Source organism: Carcharodon carcharias, chromosome 1 (assembly GCF_017639515.1).
Source record: "Carcharodon carcharias isolate sCarCar2 chromosome 1, sCarCar2.pri, whole genome shotgun sequence".
NCBI classification, from domain to species: Eukaryota; Metazoa; Chordata; class Chondrichthyes; order Lamniformes; family Lamnidae; genus Carcharodon; species Carcharodon carcharias.
This window is the reverse complement of record NC_054467.1, coordinates 45,435,559-45,463,242: the sequence shown is the minus strand read 5'-3', so window position 1 is coordinate 45,463,242 and position 27,684 is coordinate 45,435,559. Positions and strand designations below refer to the sequence as shown.

The 27,684-nt window shown below is 44.5% G+C and overlaps 1 protein-coding gene across 1 annotated transcript; it reads right to left on the bottom strand.

Annotated features, from left to right (window-relative positions):
* LOC121281286 (purpurin-like) lies at positions 1–27,684 on the bottom strand. The gene is made up of 5 exons (XM_041194156.1): positions 27,568–27,684; positions 24,492–24,628; positions 18,066–18,178; positions 11,948–12,160; positions 1–69 (listed from the first exon to the last, which is right to left on the bottom strand). The coding sequence occupies exons 1-5, from the start codon at positions 27,682–27,684 to the stop codon at positions 56–58; spliced, it is 594 nt and encodes a 197-aa protein (XP_041050090.1). The 3' UTR covers positions 1–55.

The window sequence follows — 27,684 nt, the reverse complement described above, 5'->3', positions numbered from 1 at the left end:
TTGTAATGAAACAGTTTGCTCCACCTCCAGATAAGTTGCTTTTTCCATCAGCACATTAAGGACAGGCACCTAAAACAAATGAATACGTAAGGAATCCAAAAAAGATTATCAGCTATCAGGTTTAATTAAAACACTCAGATTACTATTTTCTATGAATATTTGTCCCAATAATCCGCATACCTCTAATTTCAGCCTGCCAGGAACCTCCACCAATGACTTAACTGGACTGCTTCGGGTCAAGGGAAGATTTCTTCACTGAAATTAAACTCTCAGGCACCCTTGCTTCTAAAGACACAACTCAGGCACCAGGCAGAGCAGGAGCCGGTCGCTGCAATATTGGGCAGCCACTTTTAAGTATTTTAGCTTCCCACTCTAGAACGAGCCTGACTTGTTGCAAGAAGATTCTGATTTTTTTGCAAATCTAGACCAGGGCCCTTGGATCCATATCCAAATATCAGGAGTCTATGCTTTCTTTTGGTTTGCCAGCCTCCTGAAAAACCCCAGGGCAGGCAGGCTTTCCCTATTCCCTACCACGTTTGTGAGGGACAGATTTCTGTCCTCAACAGGTCTTCTAGGAATTTTGCAATTAAGTTCTTGACTCATTGTTTTGGATCTATGTCTAATTAGCATTGTAATCGTACAGCTGTGGAAAAGCTCCCAAATCATTGGGTCATTGTTAATTCTTACTATTTTTATCGTAAAATTCTGAAGCCGGATAAACAACAACAATCAGGAGGAGAAAGACCCTGTATCTCTGCTCGCTCATGAGGCAGAGAGCCTTCCAACAGTGGGAAGAGACTACTGAGGAAGTCAATACGAAGAACTAACATCCCAGGGTGTGACTGCCATATCAGAAAAAGCTCAGCGACCCATTTACTCTCTGCTTCCTCTCCATTAACCAAGACTGCATCCATGCGAAAATTTTATCCCCAACTCCATGATCTCTTATCCTGTGACATCTTATTGAATGACCTTTGAAACTCCAAGTATACTACATCTGCTGGCTCTCTTTTAGCTACCCTAATAATTACATTCTCAAAAGACTCTAAAAATTTGTCAAATATGATTTCCTTTTCATAAAACCATGTTGACTCTGTTTGTCCATGCTATGTTTTTCTAAATATATTGCTAAGACATGCTTAATAATATATCCCAGCATTTTCCTGACAACTGATGCCAGGCTAACTGCTCTATAGTTCCCTGTTTCCTCTCTTCCTTCATTTCTTTAATAGTGACATTATATTTGCTAACTTGCAATCCTCACAGCCCATTCTAGAAATTAGGGTATTTTGGAAAATTATAACCAGCGTATTCACTCTCTCTGCTGCTACCTCTTATAGAACTCTAGATGTAGGCAATAGATCCTGGGGATTTGTTGGCTTTAGTTCCTTAAGTTTCTCAAATATGTTTTCTCTGCTGATATTAATTACTTTATATCCCTCATTCTTATTAGCCCCATGGCTACCTTATCTTTCTGGTATGCAATTTGTGTCTTCTACTGTGACACAAAATATTTGTTCAATGTCTCTACCATTTCCTCATTCCCCATGATAATTTTTTCTATCTCTGCTGGAGAGGGAATACAACCTTCAGAACTCCTGACCGTGGCTGAACAAAGTAGTATTTATCCCCCTGACTGTACTGTCCCCTATCACTACCACATTCCTTTTCATTTCCCAGACTTGAATGGATTCCTGCACCATGGTGCTTTAGTTTGTTTAGTGCTTGTTTCTTATCCACACAGGTAGCATGTACCTCATACCTGTTGGTCAAAGTCAAGGGCTCTTTCATCATCACATACCTGCCTGACTATCAATCACACCCTCTTGTCCCTGACCATTGACCAGCTCCAAAGTTTTACTTAAAGGTGTGACTGTCTCCTGCAACAAATGGCAGAATTGTCCCAGATTTACACTAAGTGCAGCAGCGAGCAGGTAAAAGGACATTTTACCTGTTGGCCACAATAGCAGGTTTTCATGCCATGTTGTCCCAATCCCACCTCATTAATTATGCATTCCCAGGAAACACGCTGTTTCACTGCCGGGCGGCCTCTGATGTGCCTGCCAAGCCGTCACTTTGCCGCTTCCTCACGCCGGCCACCATATTTAAAGTGCAGCCGTGCACATGCCTTTCAGTGCTCCCAGCCCAGGACTGCTGCACAGAAGACATGGCTTTGAAAGGCAAGAAGACTGCAGTCCTTCGATTCAGTGACGCATCCCTGGAATGTCTTTTGGACACTGGGGAGGCCCACCGTGATGTCCTCTTTCCCTGCTCTGGTCAAAGAACAGCAAGCAAGGTCACCAATCCTACATGGGAGGCGGTGACAGCGATGGCCAGTGCCAATGCCCTGCAAAAGAGGACAGCCACTCAGTGTGGAAAGAGGATGAATGGTCTCATCTGCCAGCGCAAATCATTCTTCTCAGCACTCTCAACTTACAAACCCATCACACATCCACAGGAATCTCACACCTCAAGGGACAACACCACTAACTCTCACACACACCCTCACAACTCCATCAGGCTCATACTCTCTGGAGCTCACGTCCTCATCCTGTCCATGTCTCCACTCACCACACAAACATTCCATGTGTCCAGCTCACACTCTCTCCATCTGTTTTCATGCAGGAGAAGCTGGCTCACAGCAGCAGGGAGAGGTAGAACCATAGAAAAGTTACGGTGCAGAAGGGGGCCTTTCAGCCCACCATGTCTGTGTTGGCCAAAAAGAGAAAAAGAAACTAGCAGCTCATTTTAATCCCACTTTCTAGCACCTGGTCCGTAGCCTTGCAGGCTACAACACTTCAGATGCAGATCCAGGTACCTTTTAAATGAGTTGAGCATTTCAGCCTCAACCACCAACTTAGGAGTGAATTTCAGACGCCCATCACCCTCTGGGTGAAAAAGTTTTTCCTCATGTCCCCTCCAGTCCTTCTACCAATTAGCTTAAATCTATGCCCCTGGTAATTGACCCTGAGCTGTGGGGAAACAAGTCGTTCCTGTCTACCTTATCTAGGCCCCTCATAATTTGATAGACCTCAATTAGGTCACCCCTTAGCCTGCTCTGTTCTAAGGAAAACAACCCTAGCCTATACAATCTTTCCTCATAGCTGCAATTTTCAAGTCCTGGCAACATTTTTGTAAATTTCCTCTGCCCCTTTCCAGAGCAGTTATGTCCTTCCTGTAATGTGGTGACCAGAACTGTACACAAAATTCCAGCTGTGGCCTGATCAGTGTTTTGTACAGTTCCATTATTACAACCCTGCCTTTACAACCCTGTAAAGAGGATGAATGGTCTCATCTGTCAGCGCAAATCATTCTTCTCAGCACTCTCAACTTACAAACCCATCACACATCCACAGGAATCTCACACCTCAAGGGACAACACCACTAACTCTCACACACACCACTAACTCTCACAAACATCCCATATGCTTTCTTGACCACCTTGTCAACCTGTCCTACCACCTTCAAGGACCTGTGGACATGCACTCCAAGGTCTCTCGCTTTCTTAACCCCTCTCAATAACTTCCCATTTATTAAGTATTCCCTTGCTTTTTTGTTCTCCCCAAATACATTACCTCACACTTTTCCAGTTTGAATTTCATTTGCCACTTCTCCGCCCACTCAACCATTGATGTAATTCTGGAGACAACAGCTATCCTGTTCACTACCAACCACACGGCCAATTTTTGTGTCATTTGCAAATTTCCCAATCATGTCTCCCACCTTTAAGTCTAAATCATTACTATATACAACAAACAGCAAGGGCCCCAACACTGAGCACTGTGGAACACCACTGGAAACCGTTTTCCATTTACTAAAACTTCCATCGACCATTACTCTTTGTTTCCTGTTGCTGAGCCAATTTTGGATCCAACCTGCCACCTTGCCCTGTATCCCATGGGATCTCACTTTCCTGACCAGTCTGCCATGTGGCACCTTGTCAAATGCCTTACTGAAATCCATGTAGACAACATCTACTGCACTACCCTCATCAATCCTCCTTGTTACTTCCTCAAAAAATTATATTAAGTTAGTAAGACACAATCTTCCCCTAACAAAACCACGCTGACCATCCCTGATCAATCTGTGCCTTTCTATGTGACATTTTATCCTGCCTCTCGATAATTTTCCCACCACCGACGTCAGACTGACTGGCCTATAATTTTCTGGCCTATCCCTCGCACCCTTTTTAAAATAATAGTACAACATTCACAGACCTCCAATCCTCTAGGTCCTCGCCTGTATCTAAGTGAGGATTGGAAAATGATCCTCAGAGCATCCATTATTTCCTCCTTGGCTTCCTTCAACAGCCTTGGATACAATCGATCTGGCCCTGGTGATTTATCCACCGTCAAGGATGCCAGTCTCTCTAGTACTTCTTCCCTCACTATGCTTATTCTATCTAACATTTCACACTCCTCCCCTTTAGCTAGAATGTCTGCATCACCGCTCTCCTTAGTGAAGACAGAGACAAAGTACTCATTGGGGACTCTGCCCACATCTTCTGCATCGACCCACAAGTTACCAAGTACATCTCTGATAGGCCCTACCTTTTCCTTAGTTATTCTTTTGCTCTTAATGTTCTGGTAAAACATCTTAGGATTTTGTTTGATCTTACGTGCCAATATCTTTTCGTATTCTCTTTGCTTTCCTAATTTCCATTTTTACTTCACTCCTGTACTTTCTATACTCCTCTAGGCTTTCTCCAGTATTAAGTCTTTTGTGACTGTCATAAGCTTTTTTTTTTCTGCTTTATCTTGGCCTGTATGCTCCTGGATAACCAGGAGGCTCTAGATTTGGCAGTACCACCCCTTATTATTGTGGGGACCTCTACACTGTGCCCGTAGAATCTCGCCTTTGAATGCCTCCCACTAATTTGACACAGTTTTCCTTTTAATAGCTGGATCCAGTCCACTCTCGCCAGCTCACCTCTCAGCCATGTAAAATGTGTCTTCCCCCAATTTAGAGTTTTTATTTCTGTTCTATCTTTGTCCTTTTTCACAATGATGCTAAATCTAACTATATTATGGTCACTATCTCCAAAATGGTCCCCCACTGCTACTTCATCTACTAGCCCAGCTTAATTTCCTATGACTAAATATAGAATTGTGCCCCTTCTCATTGGGCTTGTTATGTGTTGGCTAAAAAAGTTCTCTTGAATGCAGTTCAAGAATTTTGCATCCTCTGTGCCTTTCACATTATTCGTATCCCAATTGATATTAGGGTAGTTGAAGTCTCCAACTATTACTGCCCTATTGTTTTTGCACTCAGAAATCTGTCCACATATTTGCTTTTCTAACTCCCTTCCACTATTTGGGGGTCTATAGTGCACCCTTAGCAATGTGGCTGCCCTTTATTTCTGAGCTCAACCCATATTTAGTCTCATTTGATGCTTCATTTAGTATATCATCCCTCCTTACAGCTGTAATTGATTTTTTAACCAGTAATGCTACACCCCAACCTTTTTACCTGCCTCCCTATCCTGCCTGAAAACCCTATATCCAGAGATGTTGAGCTGCGAGTTTTGCCCCTTCTTAAGCCAATTTTCTGTTATAGTGATGATATCATGCTGCCATGTGTCTATCTGTGTCCTCAACTCATTGGCTAAATTTACTATGCTCCTTGCACTTACATATATACCTTTTAACACTCCCAAATTCCTGTGCTGTACACTTTTTAACCCGTGCTGCTTCTCTGCTTTTTCTCAGTCACTCACTAATTCTCCATCTCCTGTTTCCTGCTCTGAATTTGTCCTCAGGTTCCCAGCCCCCTGCCAGTCTAGCTTAACCACCCCCCACCCCACCCCCCAACAGTACTAGCAAATCTCCCTGCGAGGATATTCACCCCAGTCCTGTTCAGGTGTAGACCATCTGGCTTGTACAGGTCCCACCTTCCCCAGAATCGATCCCAATGCCTCAGAAATCTGATGCCCTCCCTCCTACACCAGCTTTGCAGACACATGTTTAATTGCTCAATTCTCCTATTTTTATACTCGCTTGCATGTGGGACTGGGAGTAATCCTGATATTATTGCTTTAGAGGTCCTGCTTGTCAATCTCCTTCCTAGCTCCCTAAAGTCCACGTTCAAGACCGCATCCCCTTTCCTACCCAAGTCATTGGTACCATCATGGACCACGAACTTTGGCTGATCATCCTCCCCCCGAAGAATGTCCTGCAGCTGCTCCATGACATCCTTGACCCTGGCACCAGAGAGGCAAATACCATCCTGGAGTCACGTCCACGGCCACAGAAACGCCTGTTTGTTCCCTAACTAACGAATCCCCTATTACTAATGATATTCCCCGCTTTTTTCCCTCTCCTGTACAGCAGAGCCACATGCGGTGCCACAAATTTGGCTTTAACTGCACTCGTCCGAGGAACTAACGCCTGCTATCCAAAATGGAAAACCGATTGGTGAACAGGACCCCAAAGGACTCCAGCACTATCTGCCTAATTTTCTTGGACTGCCTGCAGTCACCCTTTCTGCCTCCAGGCTCCTAAGCTGCAGTATGACCACCTCACTGAATGTGCTATTCATGTAGCCCTCAGCCTTGGGGATACGACACAGTGACTCCAGCTGCCACTTAAGCTCTAAAACCTGGAGCTCAAAGTTCTGCAGCCGGTGACACTTCCTGCACATGTGGTCGTCTAGGACACTGGTAGTGTCAACAACTTTCCACATATTGCAGGACACGCAATATTCTACACAACTCAGCTGTCTTGCCATGGCTTCAATTTACTTCCCTTGTATTAACTTTATTTTACTTTGGTTAAGTTATGCAACTTTATTTTACCTGGCCTCGACTCAACTTTATTTCCCTCAACAGAGTGGCATGCAAGTGGGAGGAATGTGTCTGCCTGCTCTCTGATGAAGTGGTGCTCACATGTGCTCATATGGAGGTCACCCAAAGGGAGGAGAAGCAGCAACTGGACACCGTTGGATGTTCCACTCAGGAATCTCAGGGGCTGTCTGACTCCCCTTTGCCTGTGACCCTCTCAACATGAGATTCCTGAGTGGATGACCCAAGGGTGTTCAGCTGCCACTTCTCCTTATCTCACTCAAAGTCCCTGACATCACCTTCTTCCTCCCCACCTTCACCTACCAGCCGCAACCATTTTCTTTCCAAATGTACAGGTGAAGGTGTACGTTCCTTACCTTCCTGTGATACCCACCCCCATCCACAATGACCTCCCCGACTTCCTCATTCCCACTCCCAGGGTCCGTTTCTGCCTCTAAGTCCCCACCAACCACCCTCGCCGCCCCTTCTACCACTACCATTGCACCCTTACCCTCTCAACCTACAAGCTCAGTCTGCCCTCTCTCATGCTCACCATTCCCTCCCACCACACCCATCCTCATTTTGTTCCCCAGGAGGCAGTCATCAACTCCACAGACCCCTCCCTTGCATGTTCACCTGGACATCCCCCCCTTACTCCTTCCTCCACCCTTACTTCTTTCTCCCCCGCGAACTGGTTCTTCCCCCTGAACTCCTTCCCTACTGCGAACTTCTTCCTCCACCCAGACTCCTTCCTCCACCGAACTCCTTTCTCCACCTCAAGTCCTTCCCCCAACAAGCTCCTTCCCCCTCTGAGCTCCTTCCCTTATGCCTTCCTCCCCCTTAAACCTTCCTCCCCAGCTGCTGCATTCTCCCCCATTACACCCTCCTCTCCCTGTACTCCCTCCCCCCTCCTAACCTCACACCCCTGACACCATCATTCTCCCCCTCCCAATCTCATCTCCCCAGTACACCTTCCTCTCCCAGTAAAACCTAGACCTTCCTCTCCCACTCCCCACCCACTGGTACACCTACCTCTCCCACTCACAGCTGGATCTTGCTCTCCATCCCCTCAACAACCATCCATGACCAAGACACTGATTTCCCAAAGCAGACCCTCAACGGTGACCTTCCACCTTCTGTGAGTTGTTTCGTGGCAGAGCCATGTCCATATAAATCCACCTAGCATGCAATACACGTGTTCCTCCAGGGTTCTATTGCTGTGGGGCTCCAGTATCTTCTGCTTCTCGGATGTTCATGATGTGAGCAAGGCTCTAAAGGTAAGTCCCGACTTCTGTACATCACACTTGCCAAGACGTGTTGTGCACCGGTGTGTTTTCCTGCCGATAGTGGCAGCAAATTTGATGGGGGATGATGCTGGTGAGCGGGGCTTATAATGATATGCAGATGTGTTAAAATGACATTCCTGACGTTCAACGGCAGGAAAGGTGCCCGCCATTGACAGGCAGAGCAGATGATCGCAAACTGGTTTCATGATGGCATGAAACTAATTGTTTGCCTACCCGCCATATTGTCTGTTCAAGCTTGCCATGCGCCCAACACCAACCGGCACGGGAAATTCCACCCAAAGTGTCCAGGTAACTCTCCCCTTCCTGATACCAATAATGTCTGCAGTTCAGACTCCAGCACAACAGATCTGAACCAAAGTTACTCAAGCTGCAGACACTTTGGGTGAAATCTTGTTGAGGCATCAGGGATCTCGCCTGTTGGCTGGAGAGCCAACGAGATACCCACACTGCCTGCTTTCTGGAAAGCCCACCGAACCACAAGCCAATCAAGCAGTAGCGAGGCCAGCAGCAGGCCTTCCCCCACAATCAAGACCCTGGGGACAGAAGTCTCGCTTACGGAGAGCTGCCGGCCAATTACAGGCCGGCAGCTCTAGTGCTCAGCAGTGCCAATGGGGAGGCCGTGGCTGCTGTTGAAAGGACAGACACAGAAGTGCCAGGATTGTGGAGCAATCCATGCCTCAGGTAAGTAATGTGGGGGTGGAGAGGGCAGGGGAGGGGGGATGGTTTTGCAGTGTGGGGTATCATGACAGTGGATCACAGTCTGAATTACTTACGGGCATATTGAACTTTTTGAGGAAAACGTGTTTTTTTTTTAAAGACATACAAGCAAAAGCTGGCTAAGACCGTAAAGTAACCACTTTCTGAAAATTCCTTTGTGGATCATACTTAACCGATTAGCTCAGAGAGCACATGGAATGGCACACTTAAAAAAGGTATCAAGGCCTACTTCAGACAGGGACACTTGAAAGGGAGAGATGTAACGCAAAAGACTAAACTTTAATCTCCTGAGGTTGCGGTGACAATAGAGACTGATTGCCACTTCTCAGCAGAAACCATCTCCTGTTGAATTATGTCTCAGAATGTGGACATGATCTGAGCTGAAAGGAATCAGATTCTGGGCAAAAGATTTGTTTGTTTTTCCCTTCCAGGAATATACAAGGAAATGGGTTAAAAAGCCAGCTACAACCCTGATCGTGGTGTTCTAGTTCTGGTGTGCAAATATGTGCTATGAAGGTCATAGCAGAGGAACATCAACTAGACAATCCTGAACCTTGTAGGTAAAAGCCTATCTCTCTCTCTCTCTCTCTCTCTGTCTCTGTCTTTGGTTGGAGGCAAGTCAGCAAAACCACAGTCAAAAAGGAAACAGGACAACACCGTCAGCTAACCTGCGGAGCCAAGTGTCTCCAAACCAACTGCTCAACTGCCAAAGTCAGGTCTACCGGAATCACCCAACTTAACAGCTGCAATGTTTGCCATCTACTCCTCATGGACAAGCCAAAGACTGATTCGTGTATCATTTTTAACTTTTTCTTTTGGACTCAAATTCTCATTTCTGATCTGTGTGTGTTTCATTTTTATTTCATTTTTATTATCTATTCTCTTTTTTTGAAACTAATAAAATTACTTCTTCTCCAGCTCAAGAAAGCCTGGTTAAATTGGCTCTTTCTAAAACATAAATACGTTTGGACTGGGAAAAGGTATCCACGAGGGAAGGGCCTTGTTGCGGCCAACCAAGAGGATCGAATAAAGAGGTAGAGCCAGCTCATTCCTCCTCACCACTGAGCATAACAAAATTGGAGTCCCATTCGTGAAGTTAACAATTTGGGTATCTCATCTGAGTTCATAACAAATTGGGGACCTCGTCTGGGGACCGGTCACAACAGGGAGCCATGGGGAGAAGGGTGCAGGGCAGTTGCCAGCAAGGGTGGGAGTATGGCTCTCAGCAACACACGCCTTCCTGATGTCCAGGTCCCTCAATCAGACACTGAGTGCCTGACAATGAGGGCCATCCTGGGGTTTGCTCTTCTGGCTTTCTATGTGGCAACTTCACCACCTGCCGCTGATTGAGTACCAACAGTAACAGAATAAGGCCCTTAAATAGGCATTAATGGCCCACTTATGGGCCTCAATTGGTGTCGGGACAGGTAGGCTGTCCATGAGCCTTCTTGCCCGGACTTATTCGTGGCAGAGACGGAAAGGCAGTGGGGTCCCTACCTGGTACCCTCCTGCCCAATTAAATGCCCATATCTCCAAACTCATTTTGAGGGGAGGGTATTAGTTAGTACAGTAGTGATCAGAATTGTGGCACTTGCTGTATTGAGCATGGGTGGGGTAACTCAGAGCAAATTCCTTTGCTTCAATGAACTGGTCTCTGAGGGTTCTAGAAGTTAAGGCATTGGTGATAAATGCTGCTCCTGCTCTCCCTCCTCCTGCATCTTCTGTGCATTTCTTGGAGCCTAGATGTTGGTAAGGGTTGCTCTTTCATGATGGAAATGCTATGGAGATTTCACTTAATCCAGAATCCAGAGCAGACCTGACTGCGGAAATGTTGCTTGAGCACACCTGTTGTTTAATCATATTTCTGTCAGTAGCATGAATCTCCTTTTGAGCAAGTTTTGCAGTGGGCCTGAGACCCTGAAAGGGGTAGTGTTTTTTTTCCCAATCATCAGCCTGTAGTTTACTGGTCTGGTAGGAACAAAAGCAGCACAGAGGACTGGCACAGGATAAACAAGTCATGACTGCGACTAGGAAATCAGGTACAAACCTGCATAATGTGGTCACAAAGAAAGTGGACATTGAGAGAGTTTAATCCCTTTGGAAGCACCAAGGCAATATAAGTGCTGTCCATGGCACCTTAAATCCCATGGAATCCTGCAATATAGTCTAGTCCTGCTTCACTCTGCACATGGGGAAAGAGATGGAGGTGTGTTGTGTTGTGTTGGTGTAGCCATCATAACCTCTTTGGTTCTGCAGTGGACTGTATACTGAGAATTGTCACTGACGTCACCTGTTGCAGCCTGAAAGGAGCCTTTTGCATAAATATTAATGCCACTGTGACCTTGTCAGTTACAGGCAGTGCTATCAATACCCTAACATGAAGCTCAAGTTATGATTACAGTAGGTGGCATAGCCACTGACAGCCTCTTTTCTGAAGCAAAGGCATTTCATATGTTGTACTTCTGTGAAGCTGGCTGATCCCTGACAATCCACTGTGGGCAATGTCTTCTGTGTAATGCCCTTCTCTTCCCACTTCTGCAAGCTGCTTGTGTTCTCTGCTGCCTTCCTTATTGCTGCAGTTCTTCCTCCAGCCCCAAAGGCAACTCTGCCAGATCACACATGACTTCAATAAAACTGTTTAGAAGGCAGAGAAAAACTGCACTGCAGCAGCAAAACTTTATAGACGTCAGAATTAAATTTTCAGGGTCAGTAAACTGGCCAATGATTGCCCAAATATTAACAACAACCTCAAATGACAAACCAGTAACTAACCATTGTGTAGTAGAAGAGCCCTTTGAATAGTGTTGCTGAAGGGTCCTAGCTGGCTGTTGTGAGTTGTGGAGTGAGTTTCTTAAGTGTTCAGTCAGATGTAGAGGAAGCCCAAAAACATGAATGGGTCTTATAAAAAGCATAAAATTTTTATTTTAATGACTGGTTTAAATATTTCTGATGTGACTCCTGCATTCCTATACCAATCTTCTGTACTGAATGTTGAGGTGCACATGATGCTTCTGAAAATCTGGTTCAGCAGCATTGGATTCCTAGACATGTTTTACCAAGTTCATTCATTGAGAACGGGTTATTTCCTATAAGGGGATGGATATTGGGTTTCTGTTCATTTTGAACAGATCTTTATGTTCCTTACCAGATTGTAGCACTGGTTCAAACTGCCCAGAGAGGCAAATCTCTTCTTGTTTCCGGCGAACAATGCGCTGGATATTTGGTGGAAGACCAAGTGGGTTGCGGGAGAAGATGATGGCATAACCATCATCACAGGTTCCATCATCCTTCTGTCTACGGCAGGCGTAAGTAATGGCATAGTTATCGTAGTCAGTGTCAATAACCCAATAGTGATCACCTAGCAAGCAAAATTAAACACTGCTCATTATCTGATAATTTTGCATTCATTATCACTGCTTGCAACTGATAGACGGTGAATCTAATTGTGAATATGTATCACACTGAAATTTAGCGAAACAAAGTTTTCAACCTTACAAAAGATCAAGCATTCAGTGTAATTCCCTGCTTTGTGCATCTGATAAATGAAAACTTCATATTAAACAGCATACTGAAGGAAAAAGATTACAGAATGAAGGATTGTTAAAAGGATTATTAATTTACATGACATAAAAGATTACATAGCTCACCATAGTTACTTTAGCATAACAACAAGATTTCGACTCAGGATGTCTATAGGTTGTTTGAACATCTGCCTGCTTAACTTGATTAGTTCATGAACACTGAGAGAAAGCATGTGAAGCATGTGGTTAAAGTTAAAGATTTATAATGTTATTCAGAAGTTAGAGTGAGACACAGCATCATAAACGCTCCAACCTTGCCTTTCATCTCCTGGTGGCACCACCTTGCTGTTTCATGCCTCAACCCAGGCTTACAAATTCCTTGTGAAGCAGGTGTCCTGGCTACTAGAGGAAGCCATACTAAACTTCAACAGTGTCTATCAAAATACTTGGGATCTTCCCAACAAGTTGTCAACAATGAATCTAAAGATAAACATGTGATTTCCAAAAGTTATGTATTTTGGAATTCAAAAAATGCTGTTTTATTGTTGATAAATTCTAAACTGTACATAAATCCAAGATATTATTTAATTTTAATGTGAATGTATTCTAGCGGATAATAAATAATTGCTTCCTTTATAAAGCTATGTTTGTGTCTGAAGCTACCTTAGGAAAAAGAGCTCATTAAATTAAATATAAAAATAATTCCTGTGTAAATAAAAGGCATTTCTCGAATTAAAGTATAAAATTACTTTGCCCTTTTTTGCCCCTGCATAATTTGGTTGAAAATGTGGCACTGAACTCTTCACACCCTAACTTTTGAAATGTTAAGTTTTACATTCTGAAATATTTTGTTTTGCTCTGGAGAATCTAATTGAACTTAAAGAATAGAAGAACTGAAAACTTTGATACAAAAGCATCTTTGATATAATGAATCAAAACATTCCATTGAAGTACACATCCATAGTGTAAAAAAGGCACTGAATATTCTTGTAATAAATTCAGAGATAGAAAAAATTTAAATGGTTGTGTCCTTAAATAATGAACATAAGAGAGTTGTTTAATCATTCATTACCATTAGAGGCAAACCATAGAAGCAATTTCCATATTAGTGAGAACAAAATTTGGTAAATACTGCAATAGCACTGCAGTAAAATAAAGACAACTGATGCAATGTCATGAACATCCTGGGGATTAATGTAATAGGACAAATGTGCATATTTTGAGAGAAAAGATCATTTCAATGTTGAAGAAAGGTAATTTAAGGACCTTTATTTTAAATCCCTCCTAGGCTAACAATGCTCACTATTATTTTATGTGCAAATCAGACAGCAACTTCTGGTAAGTGGATATTCGCAGCTGAATGTGGAAATCTGGAAGTTGCTGACTGAAACACAACACTCTTCCATAAGCTTTGTGAAAACAGCACCTACCATCTGGTTCCTATTCAAATGTATTGAACAGCGTGAAGTTCCTGTACTGACATCATGAATTTGCACAAACACAAAGTTTGGTCAAGTTATTCCACCTTTTATGGCATGATAAAAGTAAGAAGATGATGATGAACTGCCTTCTTGAATCGCTGCAGTCCATGTGGTATGGGTACACCCCCTAGCGCTGTTAGGAAGGGAGTTCCAGTTTTTGAGCCAACAACAGTGAAGGAATGGCAATATAGTTCCAATTATGTCAGGATGGTGTGTGATGTCTACTGCCCTTGTTCTTCTAGGTGGTAGAATTTGTGAAAGATGCTGTTGAAAAAGGCTTGGCAAGTAGCTGCAGTGCATCTTGTAAATGGTACACACTGCCACTATGCACTGATGGCGGACGGAGTGAATGTTTAAGGTGGGGTGCCAAATAAGTGGGCTGCTCCTGGAAATTGTTGAGCTTCTTTAGTGTTGTTGGAACTGCACTCACCTAAGCAAGTGGGGTATGTCCCAAAACAGTCCTGACTTATGCCTTGTAGATGGTATACAGGCTTTGGGGATTCAGGAGGTGAGTTACTTCCCACAGAATTCCCAGCCTCTGACCTGCATTGTAGCCACAGTATTTATATGGCTGGTCCAGTTAAGTTTCTGGTCAATGGTAGCCTCCAGGATGGGGTATTCAGTGATATTAATGCCATTGAAATCAAGGGCATATGGTTAGATTCTCTCTTGTGGTGATGGTCATGACCAACAATTGGTACTGGCACTTGTGTGGCACCAGTATAATTGTAAGACTTTAATAGGCACAACTTCCGAATTAACTTTAAATAAAAGAAAAAGGAGACGTCGAAGCTTATCATTTTGCACTCATCAGGGCACATTGCAAGAATACAAAAAAAGGGGAAAACAACAAAACATACTGTATGTGAAGAGAGTGCTGATTGATTGGCAAGTGGACTCTGATTGGTAGAGGTAAAAGCAAAATACTGCAGATGCTGGAAATCTGAAATAAAAACTGAAAATGCTGGAAAAACTCAGCAGGTCTGGCAGCATCTTGGAGAGAGAAACAGAGTTAACATTTTGAGTCTATATGACTCTTCTTCTGAAGAGTCTCAAAAAGTTAACTCTGTTTTTCTCTCTCCACAGATGCTGCCAGACCTGCTGAGATTTTCTAGCATTTTCGGTTTTTATTTCAGATTTCCAGCATTCACAGTATTTTCCTTTTACCTCTACCAATCAGAGTCCACTTGCCAACCAGTCAGCACTCTCTTCACAAGAGTCATACAGACTCAAAATATTAAATCTGTTTCTCTCTCCACAGATGCTGCCAGCCTTGCTGAGTTTTTCTGCATTTTCGGTTTTTATTTCTGATTGGTAAGGCGTTGCCACAATGAATGCACTAGTGATGGTGACTGACAGTTAACTGCCAAGTATTGTTTCAAATTTAAACCAGGCAGCTTGGTCACGACATTGCCCCGAGGAATGAGTCAGAAAATGGCTTTCACTTATTTTGTTCAGTTGAATCAGGCACAATGTGTGTTCATGTTCTTTCTGTCTGCAAAGAACAGGGCCCTGTGTATTAATATATGTATCTTCCAGTACACACAAATGCACCACACTGCAAGCCTGACTGACAATCTTAAATTGGTTGTCAGCGTAATTTTTAGCACATGGAGGATTATTTAGCAAATGTTGTCTAATTGCAGAATCACATCTAATGTTGGACACTGTGTTTTGAGTTTTGCAAGCACAGGCTGGTTGGGTGCGGTCTGTACCTTGCCCATTGCCAACAGCGGCTGTTTGATACAATCCATCAGTGTTTGGGTTGTACAGCCTACATACCTAGCATCACACTGGCACTGAAATTCATATACCACATTACTCATTTATGTGATAGGCAGAATTTCTTTTGGGTTTGATGGCAGCATCCTGTTAGTGGCAAATAGTGGCATAATAGCAGCGTGAAACAGCTAGCTTCACCTGTTGCTCAAATTTTTGAGATAACTTGCCCTTCCAGGGTAATCTGAGGTTGTCTGGTTTCAGGCCCGAAAGTGACGTCCGTAGGCCTGTTCATGAGTTTGCGTGATACACAGCGCAAAATTATCTGACCTGGGTAGGTATTACCCTGCAGGATGCCTTTGCTGCCTATTTCAGCATAATGATGAGCAAATGGCTTGGGGCCTACTTACAAGCTTGCCAATAAGACTAATCTCATAGCTTGTAGAACTGTAAGAATCCCAAGGCACATATTGACTGGTGAAGGTAGGCTTGTAGTAGACTGGTAGAGAACCCCCTGGCTAATTTCTCAACCAGTACATCAAGGCAGAGGAGTTCATTTGACTGCTTCATTTCAAAGGTGAATTTGAGCGTTGGATGGAGCCCGTTAAGACATGTAAAGAAATTATTATGCAACTGTGGATTTAAATACAGCAAACATATCATCCATATATTGGAAATATGTGAGGGGTAGGAGGTTAGGCGTCATTCCATTGAAGAGTTCACTTGTCAACTAATAAGCACTCTCTTCACATACAGTATAAATTGTTGTTTATCCTTTATATTGGTATTCTTGTGAAATGTCCTGATGAGTGCAAGACACAAAGCTTTGACGTCTCTTTCATTCAGCAAACTCAACTTCTATACTATCAAATGACTATCCAGCATTTATTCCATCAAGCCCCTCATGAATTTTATCTGTTTCAATGAGATCACCTCTCATTCTTCTAAATTCTAAAGAACATAGGCCCAGTCTACTTAACCTTTTCTCATAGGACAATCCCACATCTCATGAATGAGGCTAGTGAACCTTCATTGTACACCCTTCCTTAGGTAGGGGTCCAAAACTGTACATAGTACTCCAGATGTAGTCTCACCAAGGACCTATATAATTGCAGCAAGATTTCTTTACTCTAACCCTTTTTGTAATAAAGGCTAACAAACCATTTGCTTGCCTAATTGTTGCCGTATTGCATGTTAAATTTCTGTCATTTCTGTACAAGTGTACACACGTCCCTCTGAATTCTCAGGCTGGGATTTTCCTGCCGCACCGTGGTGGGACCCGCCATGGGGAATGTGGAGGCCCAACCAAAAATCCATTGAGTTTCAGTGAATGATCCTAGCTGCAGGCAGGGCTGGAAAACCCTTCCAGTCTCTTAACATTTTAAAAAAAGCTATTTTCTCATTACTCCTACTAAGATGGTTAGCTTCACAATTATCCACATTATTTTCCATCTGCAAAATCTATACTCTGCTTATTATGAACTGTCAGAGAGGAACATGTTGCTTGATTTGATCAGCTGTACGTCCCAACAATTGGCTGATCGAATCAAACTGCATATTCCTTTGATTTTTCATAATAGGCAGAATATAGATTATACTCAATCAGCCCGTGCTTGAAAAACGAACCGTCTACTATTAGGTGTGATTCCACAATTGGGCAGCACTTGCTGAACAATCCTGAGTGTGTTAATAGCTACACTAACAACCAATTCAAGATAATCAGTCAAGCTTGTAACGTGTCTCATTTATAATGGTGAGAAACAACACACATTCATATGCAGTGACCTATTCTCTACAAACAAAGGGAATATGTTCAATTCTTACCCTTTTCTGAATTACCTGGAGCCTGGGGAGCCTAAAGCATCCCTTTGCTTTCTCCAAGGCAATGCCTCAGCCAATCAGAGTGGGCTTGCCAACTAATCAGTACCCTGCCTCCTTGTTGTGACCATTTGAAATTTGACATTCCTGCATTTGTCCTGATGAGTGCAAGGTGAAAAGCTTCAGCAACACGTCTTTCTTGGCAGCAGTACTCCACCAAGTGACTGCCTTTGAATAGTGTTGATGAGTGAGCTTTCTTGCTACTTAGAGCAACATTGTGCTGATTGAGGTCAGCACATGTCGAGTGAAGCATGGAAGAGTTCAAAATAGCTCCAGCAAAGAACACAGATCCTAATTTACATATATTAACTTTCACTTAGCATGTGGCTGGTGTGCACTGTTGCCAGTAGCCTTACGTTCAATATGGTGGGCAGCAACTTCTGGTCAGAAGTGTGTCACACATTTGGCCTGCCATATTGAGGACTTAATAGACGATTATGTGGCCTAACTTATAGGCCTGGAGTTGCTGCAAGGCCTTCACTATTTTCAATACTGCAGATGCTGGTGAAAGTTGATGGATACAAATTATCCAGCAAAGCATAGCTGTCAAAAGCTATCAATTAAAGGGCAAAGGCAGCGAGAAATTTAGATATTAAAATTAATTGGATTATTGAGCCTCAGCTAAGTCATTGTAAAAAAAATATAAAAGCTACAAATCACTCACCTCCACTGGACAGGTAGCTTGCCAATCCCTGGTAAGCCATCTCCATTTTTCCTGGGATGTGAGGATTAGGTACATTATACTGAGCTGCCATGTCTGCACAGATCACCCAGAACCTACCAACAAGTATTCAATCATTTAGTTGATGAAGAAAATAACAGTTACAAAGCTCAGATCCGAGTATTAGAGAAAATATATTTTTTCTATAAGTCAATACTTAAAACCACAGGACGTTTACCTGATTACATTAAATACATACAGAAAATGCTCAATGGATCTTGCATCATCAACAAAGAGAGAAACAGAGTTAACAGGTGGAATTTACCAGGGCAGTGGAGGCGGCTTTGAAGACTGGGGCCTCGGTGGGGGTGGGGATGAGGGGGGTAGTGGGGGGTGGTGGGTGATGAGAATGGTGGGGAGCTGGTGGTGGTGGGTGGGGGAAAGGTGGGGGAGCTGGGGGTGGTGGGTGGGGGGAATAGGAGATGTTGCAGGGAAAATGGGGAAAAAGGCTTCAGGCTGGTATTCCAACATCTCCCCACGTCCATTTTCTTCAGCAGTGGGTTGTGTGTGTCAATGACAACCTATGTGGCTAGGATGGGAAGGCAATTGAAGTAATTAGGGAGTTAATTAAGAGCCATTTTCCCAAGGCAGTGGCTCTTTAACAGCAGCAGCTGGAACTCGGCAAGTTAGAGGAAGCGAGTGAACGGCGGGAACTCAGTGAAGGCTGAAACCGACAATCATTCAGTTCTATAAAGGGAGAAAATGGTAACCCTGAGGACATCCATAGAAGGCTTGCCATTACAGGAGTAACTCATTGAGACTGCTGTTACTGCTAGTGTTCAGGGTAAAGAAATTGCTGGAGGTTTCTGCAACCTTATTTGACACCTCAGTGGGGCTACAGGCCCTTGTCTCTTTGAGCCTGCAAAGGGACATGAGGTTCACATATTCTGAATTCAGGTGGATCACTGCAGATGAGCTGCAGCATCACCCAGCTCGGCAGCCTGAGGGGAATGGCCTGCAACTGGAAAAGGAGCAGCAGCTTCAGAATGCAATGCCCCATATGCAGCAGAGCGGTTGGCCAAAGGCTGGGAGATAGAAGAAACAAAAGCTCAGCTTCTTGGGCTGCTTGTAGTACAGTGCCTCTGAAGGCCATGGTTCTCCTGATAGGTGGCCACAAGCCTCTGTCCTTTTGGCAGAGGACCTAAGGCAAGCTGAATGGGTGAACACCCATTGTTCATTGCGGTCAAGGCATTCGCTGTACTGATTATCTTTTCATCTGGATCATTCCAGGGGATGATTGCTGACACCTGCAGGATCTCACAATCAGCCGCCCATAACTGTATCACCCAGGTGTAGGATGCCTTGTATATGAGGGCATCGGACTACATCAGGTTTGAAATGGATGCGTTCTGTCAGTCCCAGAGGACAGTTGTCTTTGCCTCCATGCCAGGATTTCCTCAGGTGCAGGGCATGATGAAGCGCATCCGTGTGACTATCAAGGAAGGCTCTGTCAGACTAGCCAGGTGTATTTGTTAATAGGAATATATTCCACTCATTCATCGTGTAGCTGGTATGCAACCACCATGAATGATTCTGCAAGCATGTTCAACATATCTGCACAGCTATAATGACATTTTCATACTGATGCATCCACTCTTCAGGTCACCAAACAGCCCCAGTGGATGACTCCTTGGTGACAAGGAGCATCTGCTGAAGGCCCTGCTGATGTCACCAGTGTGGAACCCCCATCACAGGGGCAAACAAGAGCTACAGCCGGTGCCATGTGGTGACCAGGACAATCATTGAGCAGGTGATTGGTTTGCTGAAAATATGGTTCCAGTGCCTTGACTATTCCAGGGGCTGCATAACAAGGCACTACTGAGAGGAGTGCAACTGGCCCTGGAAGAGGGTGATGACTGCCCACAGAAGAGGAAGGGGAAGAAGATAACGATTGGCCGATGGAGCATGCCCATCTAGAGGTCCCGCTGACACCTGTTCCCTTGCCTCAGGGTAACACAAGCCGCTAGCCTTCCCAATCAACTAGATCCATCATTGAGCTCTGATTCATTCAGCTCCTAATGATCAATGTGCAATGAGGCACTAAGAACTACATGACACTTAGCAGATGGTCAAGACAAATGGCTTCCTTACAATAAAGTTATTCACCATGACACTGATATTAATGAAGACTCCCAAGTGAATCCCATTGTGCACCTGAGATTGTTTCCCCATTCTCTTCCGCATGCTTCTACATGTTCCTAGCCCTGTGGCTGGAATATATGTGGAGTCAGGCTGCTTGTTTCTCTGCTCCAGCGAACGAGAAGCCTGTGGCGCATGCTCTCTGGGTTGTGGTGCCCATGAAGGCCCCGCCACAGACTACCCCACCTCCATCTATGCAGGAGTAGCCTCAGTCATGTAGATGGATTGCAATGTTTGTGACTTTGTCAGAGGGACCGTTAGGAGCTGAATTGAAGTCAATGAGTGTGATGGGGTGGCTAGAGACTGGGCACAGTGTGAGGAGCCCCCCATTGCCATTACCACTGACTGCCTCCCTCTGCCCTATGATCAGGGCCCACCTGCATTTCCCTGCTAACTAAGAGTGAGAAAGAACTTGGCTGGTTTCCAAGTAATTCTGGGCCATCACTGCTATACTGACTGATCAATGCTATTCACAATTGATGATATAATGTGGAGGCTACTGCACTGCTCCTGAATCCACTTGTTGACCTGCCACATATGACTCTCCATGGATTCATATGCCTGTGTCACGGAGGCACTCATGGATGGGCTCCTCCAACTTCTGTGCAATGGTGCACACTGCCTCAGGAAACTAACAGATGTCCATACATTTCCCTTTGCTGTTCCACAAGTACCTGCTTCCTGTATGCACCTGAAGTCTCGCATCAGTTTTGAACTTTGTTTCTTCCAAAGGACAGTCCCACAATGGAACAAGCTGCCAAAAGAAATAGTCACAGCCCCATCACTTGAAATCTTCAAGTCTTGAAATCTCCATCATTATATTGTTTCCATTCTCAGGACTACCATTTCAGTAGGTCATGTGTGGTTTAGCTACTGCTACCCATATAAATGTTGGAGGAATACAAATGTTAGTCTGTGATGCCGACACAACTAAAGCAGAAGCAGAACTGAACAAGGCTGGAGCTGTCCTCAGTCTTCCGAGGGGGACTCTCCACAGCTGTCAATGCCTCCATGATCTGCTCCTGCTCAGATGTGAAGGGCCCCAGTTTTTGGATGAGTGCCTTGTGGTCCTCCCTCCAGGAGGGACACCCTTGTCCCCAGAGATGGAAGGAGGAGGCCATCGCACCTGACAAACAGAGCTTAGGAGGATGTGGCAGCGCAGGTCAGCAGCCATGACGTTGTGCAGCGCACATGGGTGCAGTGCCACAAAAAGTTTAACGAGCTGCTGCGCTCAGGAAGGGTGAGTACCGTGTTGGCATGGATCAGTGTGTTGAAGTGTTAAGGGCTGACCATCCCCCCATGGAGCTCAGGGGTGTTAGTCTGAGTGCCAACTGTCTATGATGCTGGAGCTGGCCAAGGGGGTGAGCCCTGTCTGCTTGGACTGAATGCCTTGTGGCTCAAGGGCCACCACTCAGGTGTGCCCTACAAGGTGTTCCTCAGGTGGTGTTGGCCAAGCTGCAATGGCGTTCTAGGTAGAGAGTGGACTACTCCATGCTCCTCTGTCCTTTCAGGAGAAGAGAAGCCATAATACCATCGAGAGGTCGACAGGCGGAGACTCCCCAAACCTCCTACGCCTATCCAGATTCGAGCAGGATGCCTTGGATCTGGAGAGGCACCACGCATCTCAGTAAACCAGCCGCAGAGAGGCTGGGATGTCAGACAAAGGTAAGAGTGCAGTACACAGAGGTGAGAATTTCGGATGGTGCAAACATTATTGTGTAGTCTCATCATTGATGGAAGCCTCAAAACTGGATTCCCCATTGATCATTGAAAGATGATTGCACCATGATGAAGATCTCCATTGTCTCACCAGGGTGCCTGGTGTGCACAGTGACAATGTGATGACTTAAACTAATGACATGTTGCTGTTCTCCCTTAGATTCGCCAGCACACACTCAAGCATAGGACCCTAAGAGTCACCCCTGATGCCAGAAGACCTTCAGGCTTCACATGCACCTACGTCACACCCGCTCTCTGAACCAGGCACCAGCTCAGATACCAGCACCTTAGTGGGCATTAGGTCTTCAGCTAGAATGTCGGAGCACGGTGGTGAGGGCACTTCACACTCGCTTGAGGAACAGGTGGAGGCAGAGAGTGCCCAGGGTGCCGGCAGTCAGAGGACTGCTGGAGACCAGGACCATGCTGAACTGAAGGCAGATGATGAGCCTCTGGAGTTGTTCATTCAGTGGCTTTTGCTGAATATCCAGCGGGATGTGTGGGAGGGTCCAGTGGAGATCCATGAAGGTATGTGTGCCAGGGTCTCTGTTGTGGAGGAATCCATGCGAAGCATGATTACTGCATTGACTCTCATGGCCGAGGGCACTACCTCCTCCATTGAGAGAGTGGTGAGTGCCGCTGCCAGCGAAGGGGGACACCAAGGCATAGCACTCGCAAAGGTAAGCTTAAGGCACCAGGAGCACAAGAGGGACTGGTCACGGGTGATCTTCTGTTATGTAATGTTCTGTTTATTTTTACTGGTCTGGGAACAAAGACCAGAGAAGGTTATGTTAATTTTTTTGGATTGTCAAAATCAGGTAAATGTTGTTTTTGTCATAATGGCCTGAGAATGCTTCACCTTTGTATTTTTTTGGTGCAGGTTACGCCAGTATGTAATGCTGGACTTGGGTGGTTCTAAAATTAATTGCACAGGCACTGAGTGGACTTTGGGTCCCAATGAAAGGGTCATTTCAGACATCCAGGATGGAGGTGGCAGCCCTGGCATGAAGTGGAAGGAAATCTTTGGCAGCTTAGCTGAAAGAGCGTTGGATCAAGGCGTCCCTGGTGTCCCTGCCTCCCTGAAAGATACAGAGGTCTGCCTTCATGCCCTCAGCGTTCTCCTCACTGGGCTCTTCTTCTGACTCGCAACTGGATTCATCCTCTGTGGCCTGTGGAGCTGCCTCAAAATCCTCTTCCTTTACTGTGTCCCCCCTTGCCAATGCCAGATTGTGGAGAGAGCAATATTCAACCACTATCAGTGATACCCACTCTGGGGGTTATAGTAATGCTCCCCCTGAATGGTCCAGGCATTGGAAGCGCATCTTCAGAAGACCTATGGTTCTCTCTATCATCATCCTTGTGGAGGCATGACTCATATTGTAATGCTGCTCTGCCTCTGTTCTTGGATGGCGGAGAGGTGCCATGAGCCACCTTTTCAATGGATAGCCCTTGTCACCCAGCAGCCATTCATCCAATTGAGTTGGAGCACTGAATAGCCTCGGCACCTGGGAGTGTCTCAAGATATAAGGGTCATGGGAGATGCCCCTTGCACAGACTTGCAGAATCTGCATCCTGTTCATCGAGTGGAATCCCTTCCTGTTGACAAAGGCACCCAGCTGACCCGCTGGCGCCTTGATGGCGCAGTCAATTGCAACTTGGATGTGGGGGAACCCAGCAATCGCTGCAAACCCCCTGGTTCGCTCAGCCTGGCCAGCTTTGTCTTTACGAAAATGAATAAATGTCATTACCTGCATGAACACAGCTTCTGTCACCAGCTTGAAGCAACTGTGGACAGCTAATTGGGAGACTCCACACAGATCCCCCACTGTCCCCTGGAAAGAGCCAGAGGCATAGAAATTGAGGGCCATTATGACCTTCAGAGCCACTGGCATAGGGTTGCCACCCACAGTTGGAGGTCATCTCAGCCCAATCATCTGACAAATGGAGGTCACGGTCTCCCTGGAAAGGCGAAGCCTCCTTCCGCATTGCACCTTGGACATATTGAGGTAGCTGCATCACCTTCTGTAAACCCTGACAGTAGGATAGTGGCGTCTTCTACTGCCCCTTCTGCCTTGGACTACCAGCTGGCCCTGCGCCCTTGTGCCTGTGCCTCTCCTCCCACAGGTCGTTCCCCTGGAAGCTGCATTGGGACACCTGGCCTCCTCCCCCTTCTGCTAACCTGAAGATCATGCGCATGCGAGATGAGGTCGGGATGCTCACCCAACGTCTTCTCACGCTATTTTATGTCCGACAGGGTCTGTGAGGTGTAAAGTTCTGTCCATGGAGTATGTTATTTATTCTAATTAGATGAATTCCATTTAATATTATTTTAAAAATTACAAGCTTTTTTTTCTTATTAATTTTGCTCTCATTACAGTTCAGCCTATGCTGTGGTTAGTGGACAGAATCCTGAAAGAATTATGCAAGAAGAGCAAGTAAAGAAAAAGAAAATTATTTTCGAACAGGCCAGGGTGTCTTGGAGTAGGTGCCCAATGTCACTTAGTTGGAACTCACCCAAAAAGTTTCACTCTTCCCTTTGATATAGCTGTCATTGTTCCTTCATCATCCACAAAGTATTCAGCTGAGATGTTGTCCTGAAGGAAGAGCCCTTCAGGGTCTTTCTTTGCCACAGCATACCACTTCCCAGTATACTGCAGTCAATGGAATGCAAAAACTGTAGTTATGTACTGACTTGTGTGCTTACAAAAATAATTTAAAAGTAAGTTCACTGTAATTTTTTTATAGATTTTCTCTCCACTGAATTTATTCTGCCAAGCTTTAATTTAGTTTACAAACATGTGCTTGAAGTTCGGTTGGGGACTTGCCAATGAGTAATCGGTTGAATTCCCAGAGAAACCTTGTAAAGATTAAAAACAGGCATTTGTACCATTTCTTCAAGGTTTTTGCTGAAGCTCTGGTGATGATTTGTTTTTTTGGGGGGGAGATGAGGCAGGGTCATCACTATGAAGAAACTGCATCCAAATAGCATAATTGCAAATGTATTTACAAAACAAGTTTTTGTATTTTATATATTCATAACATTCATAAAATTGATTGCAAAGGCAGATGATGTTGAAAGGGCCAACTGTTTTAGCTAGCACCTGCAACCATAAAAACTTATGAACTTTCCGTCAATGACAAGAGTTTCAGGATATAGCTGATGTCAACACTCATTTGAAATTACATTTAGAATGTATTATCTTCACAAAAGACACTGTTAGACTGTATTCTATTCAACAATTTATCTCAAACTGCTGATTCCAGTGAATACTTTTGAAAGTCTTATCTAGTTGGTTGGACATTTATGATGCCCAGTGATAATTGTGAGTTTGCAATTATGGGGTGAGGCTAGTTTTTCTTAAATAAAGGTATGTCTGCTTGCAATTCTACAAGAGTTCACCAGTATCAAATGTATTTTTCATGACTGTGTACTTAGATTCAGAGTTTTACTATTTTCAAGGATACAAATTACAAAACCAGAACATGAATTATTTGCATTGTTTCTATAGAATAAGCTTATTTAACACTAAAAGCCTAGAAATTCAGCACTTAAAAATAATTGGATCCAAGGAACCCTGGCTGTTGAGCCTCAGATATCATTCACATATCAGCAGTGCTGCAGGAAGAGGACACGCAGGTAAGTGATGGACATATTACCCTTTGTTGCAGCATAGTGACTCATAAGTAAGTGATTGGTGGTGGTGGGTGGGAGGGGATTTCTTGAACCTAGAGAACAGATCAATTGGTGGCAGGACACAGTGCCAACTGGCAATGGCCCAAAGGATTGGAGCCTGAAGGTCAGGGATCAGAGAACTCAACTGGGAGGTGGTGGAAGGGAGGAGTAAGATTGGAATCTAGGGCTCAGGTCCAGGGCTTGGCGATAGGTTGTTCGATGGCTGAGAGTGGCAGCAATTGAGATAGTATGTAACTTATTTTTCTTATCTTTAAAGTTAGTTTTGTGTTAGGTTGTCTCAGTGTTGCAGCAGAGATCTGGAATAGGTGTTAGGCCCCTTAATTGCATTTACAAAAACCTTATTGCTTGCTTCAGGTGTGGGTAAAGGAAGACTCTTATTTAACTAGAATAGTGAACAATGACTTCCAGTCAGAAATATGCTTGCGCTTCCTTCCGGCAATTTTAGGCACTTGGGAGGTTGTGTACTGGCTGTAACTGGTGGAGTGTCGGAAGGACAAGTCCTGGGGCTTCAGCCATTTACAATCTATATTAATAACTTAGACAAAGAGGCCAAGAACAATGTATCCAAGTTTGCTGACAATACAAAGCTAGATGGGAAAGTAAGCTGCGAGGAGGACATAAGGGAGCTGCAAAGAGATATAGACAGGTTATATGTGTAAGCAACAAGGTGGCAGATATAATGCGGGGAGGTGTGAGGTTATTCATTTTGATATTAAGAATAGAAAAGTGGAATATTTTTAAAAAGTCATAAAATTTCTAAATGTTTTGATGTTCAGAGACTTGGGTGCACTTAAACAAGAAACACAAAAACTTACCATGCTGGCATAGCAAGCAATTAAGAAGGCAAATAGCATGTCGGCCTTTATTCCAAGTGGATTGGGCTAAAAGAATAAGGACGTCTTACTGGAGGTATTTAGGGCTGGAGTACTGTGTGCAATTTTGGTCTCCATTTCTAAGGAAGGACATACTTTCCTTGCAGGCAATATAGTAACGATTCACTCGATTGGTCCCTGGGATGAGAGGGTTGTCCTATCATGAGAGGCTGAGTAAATTGGGCCTATATTTATGGGGAGGCAGTGGCACAGTGGTATTGTCACTGGACTAGTATTCCAGAGACCTAGGGTAATGCTCTGGGGACCTGAGGCAGATGGCAGATGGTGAAATTTGAATTCAATTAAAAGTTTGATGATGACCATGAAACCATTTCCGATTGTTGTAAAATTCCATCTCCCTTTAGGGAAGGAAATCTGCTATCCATACCTGGTCTGGCCTACATGTGATTCCAGCATTGTGGCTGACTCTTAAATGCCTCTAAACAAGGGCAGTAAATGCTGGCCTAGCCAGTGACACCCATCCCATGAACGAATAAAAAATAAACTCTCTGGAGTTTAGAAGAATGATAGGTGATCTCAATGAAACACTCAAGATTCTGGAAGGATATGACAGGGTGAACACTGAGAGGACAGGCACTGGTACACAGGGACTCAGTGTCAAGATAAGGGATCAATTAGTTAGGACAGATGAAGTGATATTTCTTCATTCATTGGGTCATGAATTCTCAACCCTAGAGAATTGTAGATGCTGCATCATTGAGCTTACTCAAGGCTAAGATAGACTGATATTTGATCTCTCTGGAATCAAGGGTAATTCAGAGTGGGCGGGAAAGTGGGGTTGAGGCAGGAGTTCAGCCATGATTGTGTTGAATGGCAGAGCAAGTTTGAGGGACCGCATGGTCTACTCCTGCTCCTATTTCTTATGTCCTTATGAAAACTGGGCACTACACGACTCAATGTCTATGCCATAAAATGTGAAATCTTGCTTGTATTTGCACCCAAATTTTTAAATGATTTTCTTCGTGACCAGAACTTTTTAAAAAGGTTAAACAGAACAAGTTACCCTTTTGTGGTCAAATCCATTCTTCACACTGAATTGATCCACCACACAGGAGGTAGCAAGAGAATCCTCTGTAAATGAGGCAAGAACTGTCAGGAGGACAAATCTGAAGTAATCCAT

Bases quoted from the DNA above. Each gene is read 5' to 3' on its own strand.
- LOC121281286 (XM_041194156.1), bottom strand. From the start codon at position 27,684: ATGGATTACTTCAGATTTGTCCTCCTGACAGTTCTTGCCTCATTTACA. The intron at 24,629-27,567 runs GTAACTTGTTCT...CATTGACTGCAG, and splicing joins ATGGATTTGACCACAAAAGG to TATACTGGGAAGTGGTATGC. The intron at 12,161-18,065 runs GTGAGTGATTTG...TTTGCTTGCTAG, and splicing joins AAGCTACCTGTCCAGTGGAG to GTGATCACTATTGGGTTATT.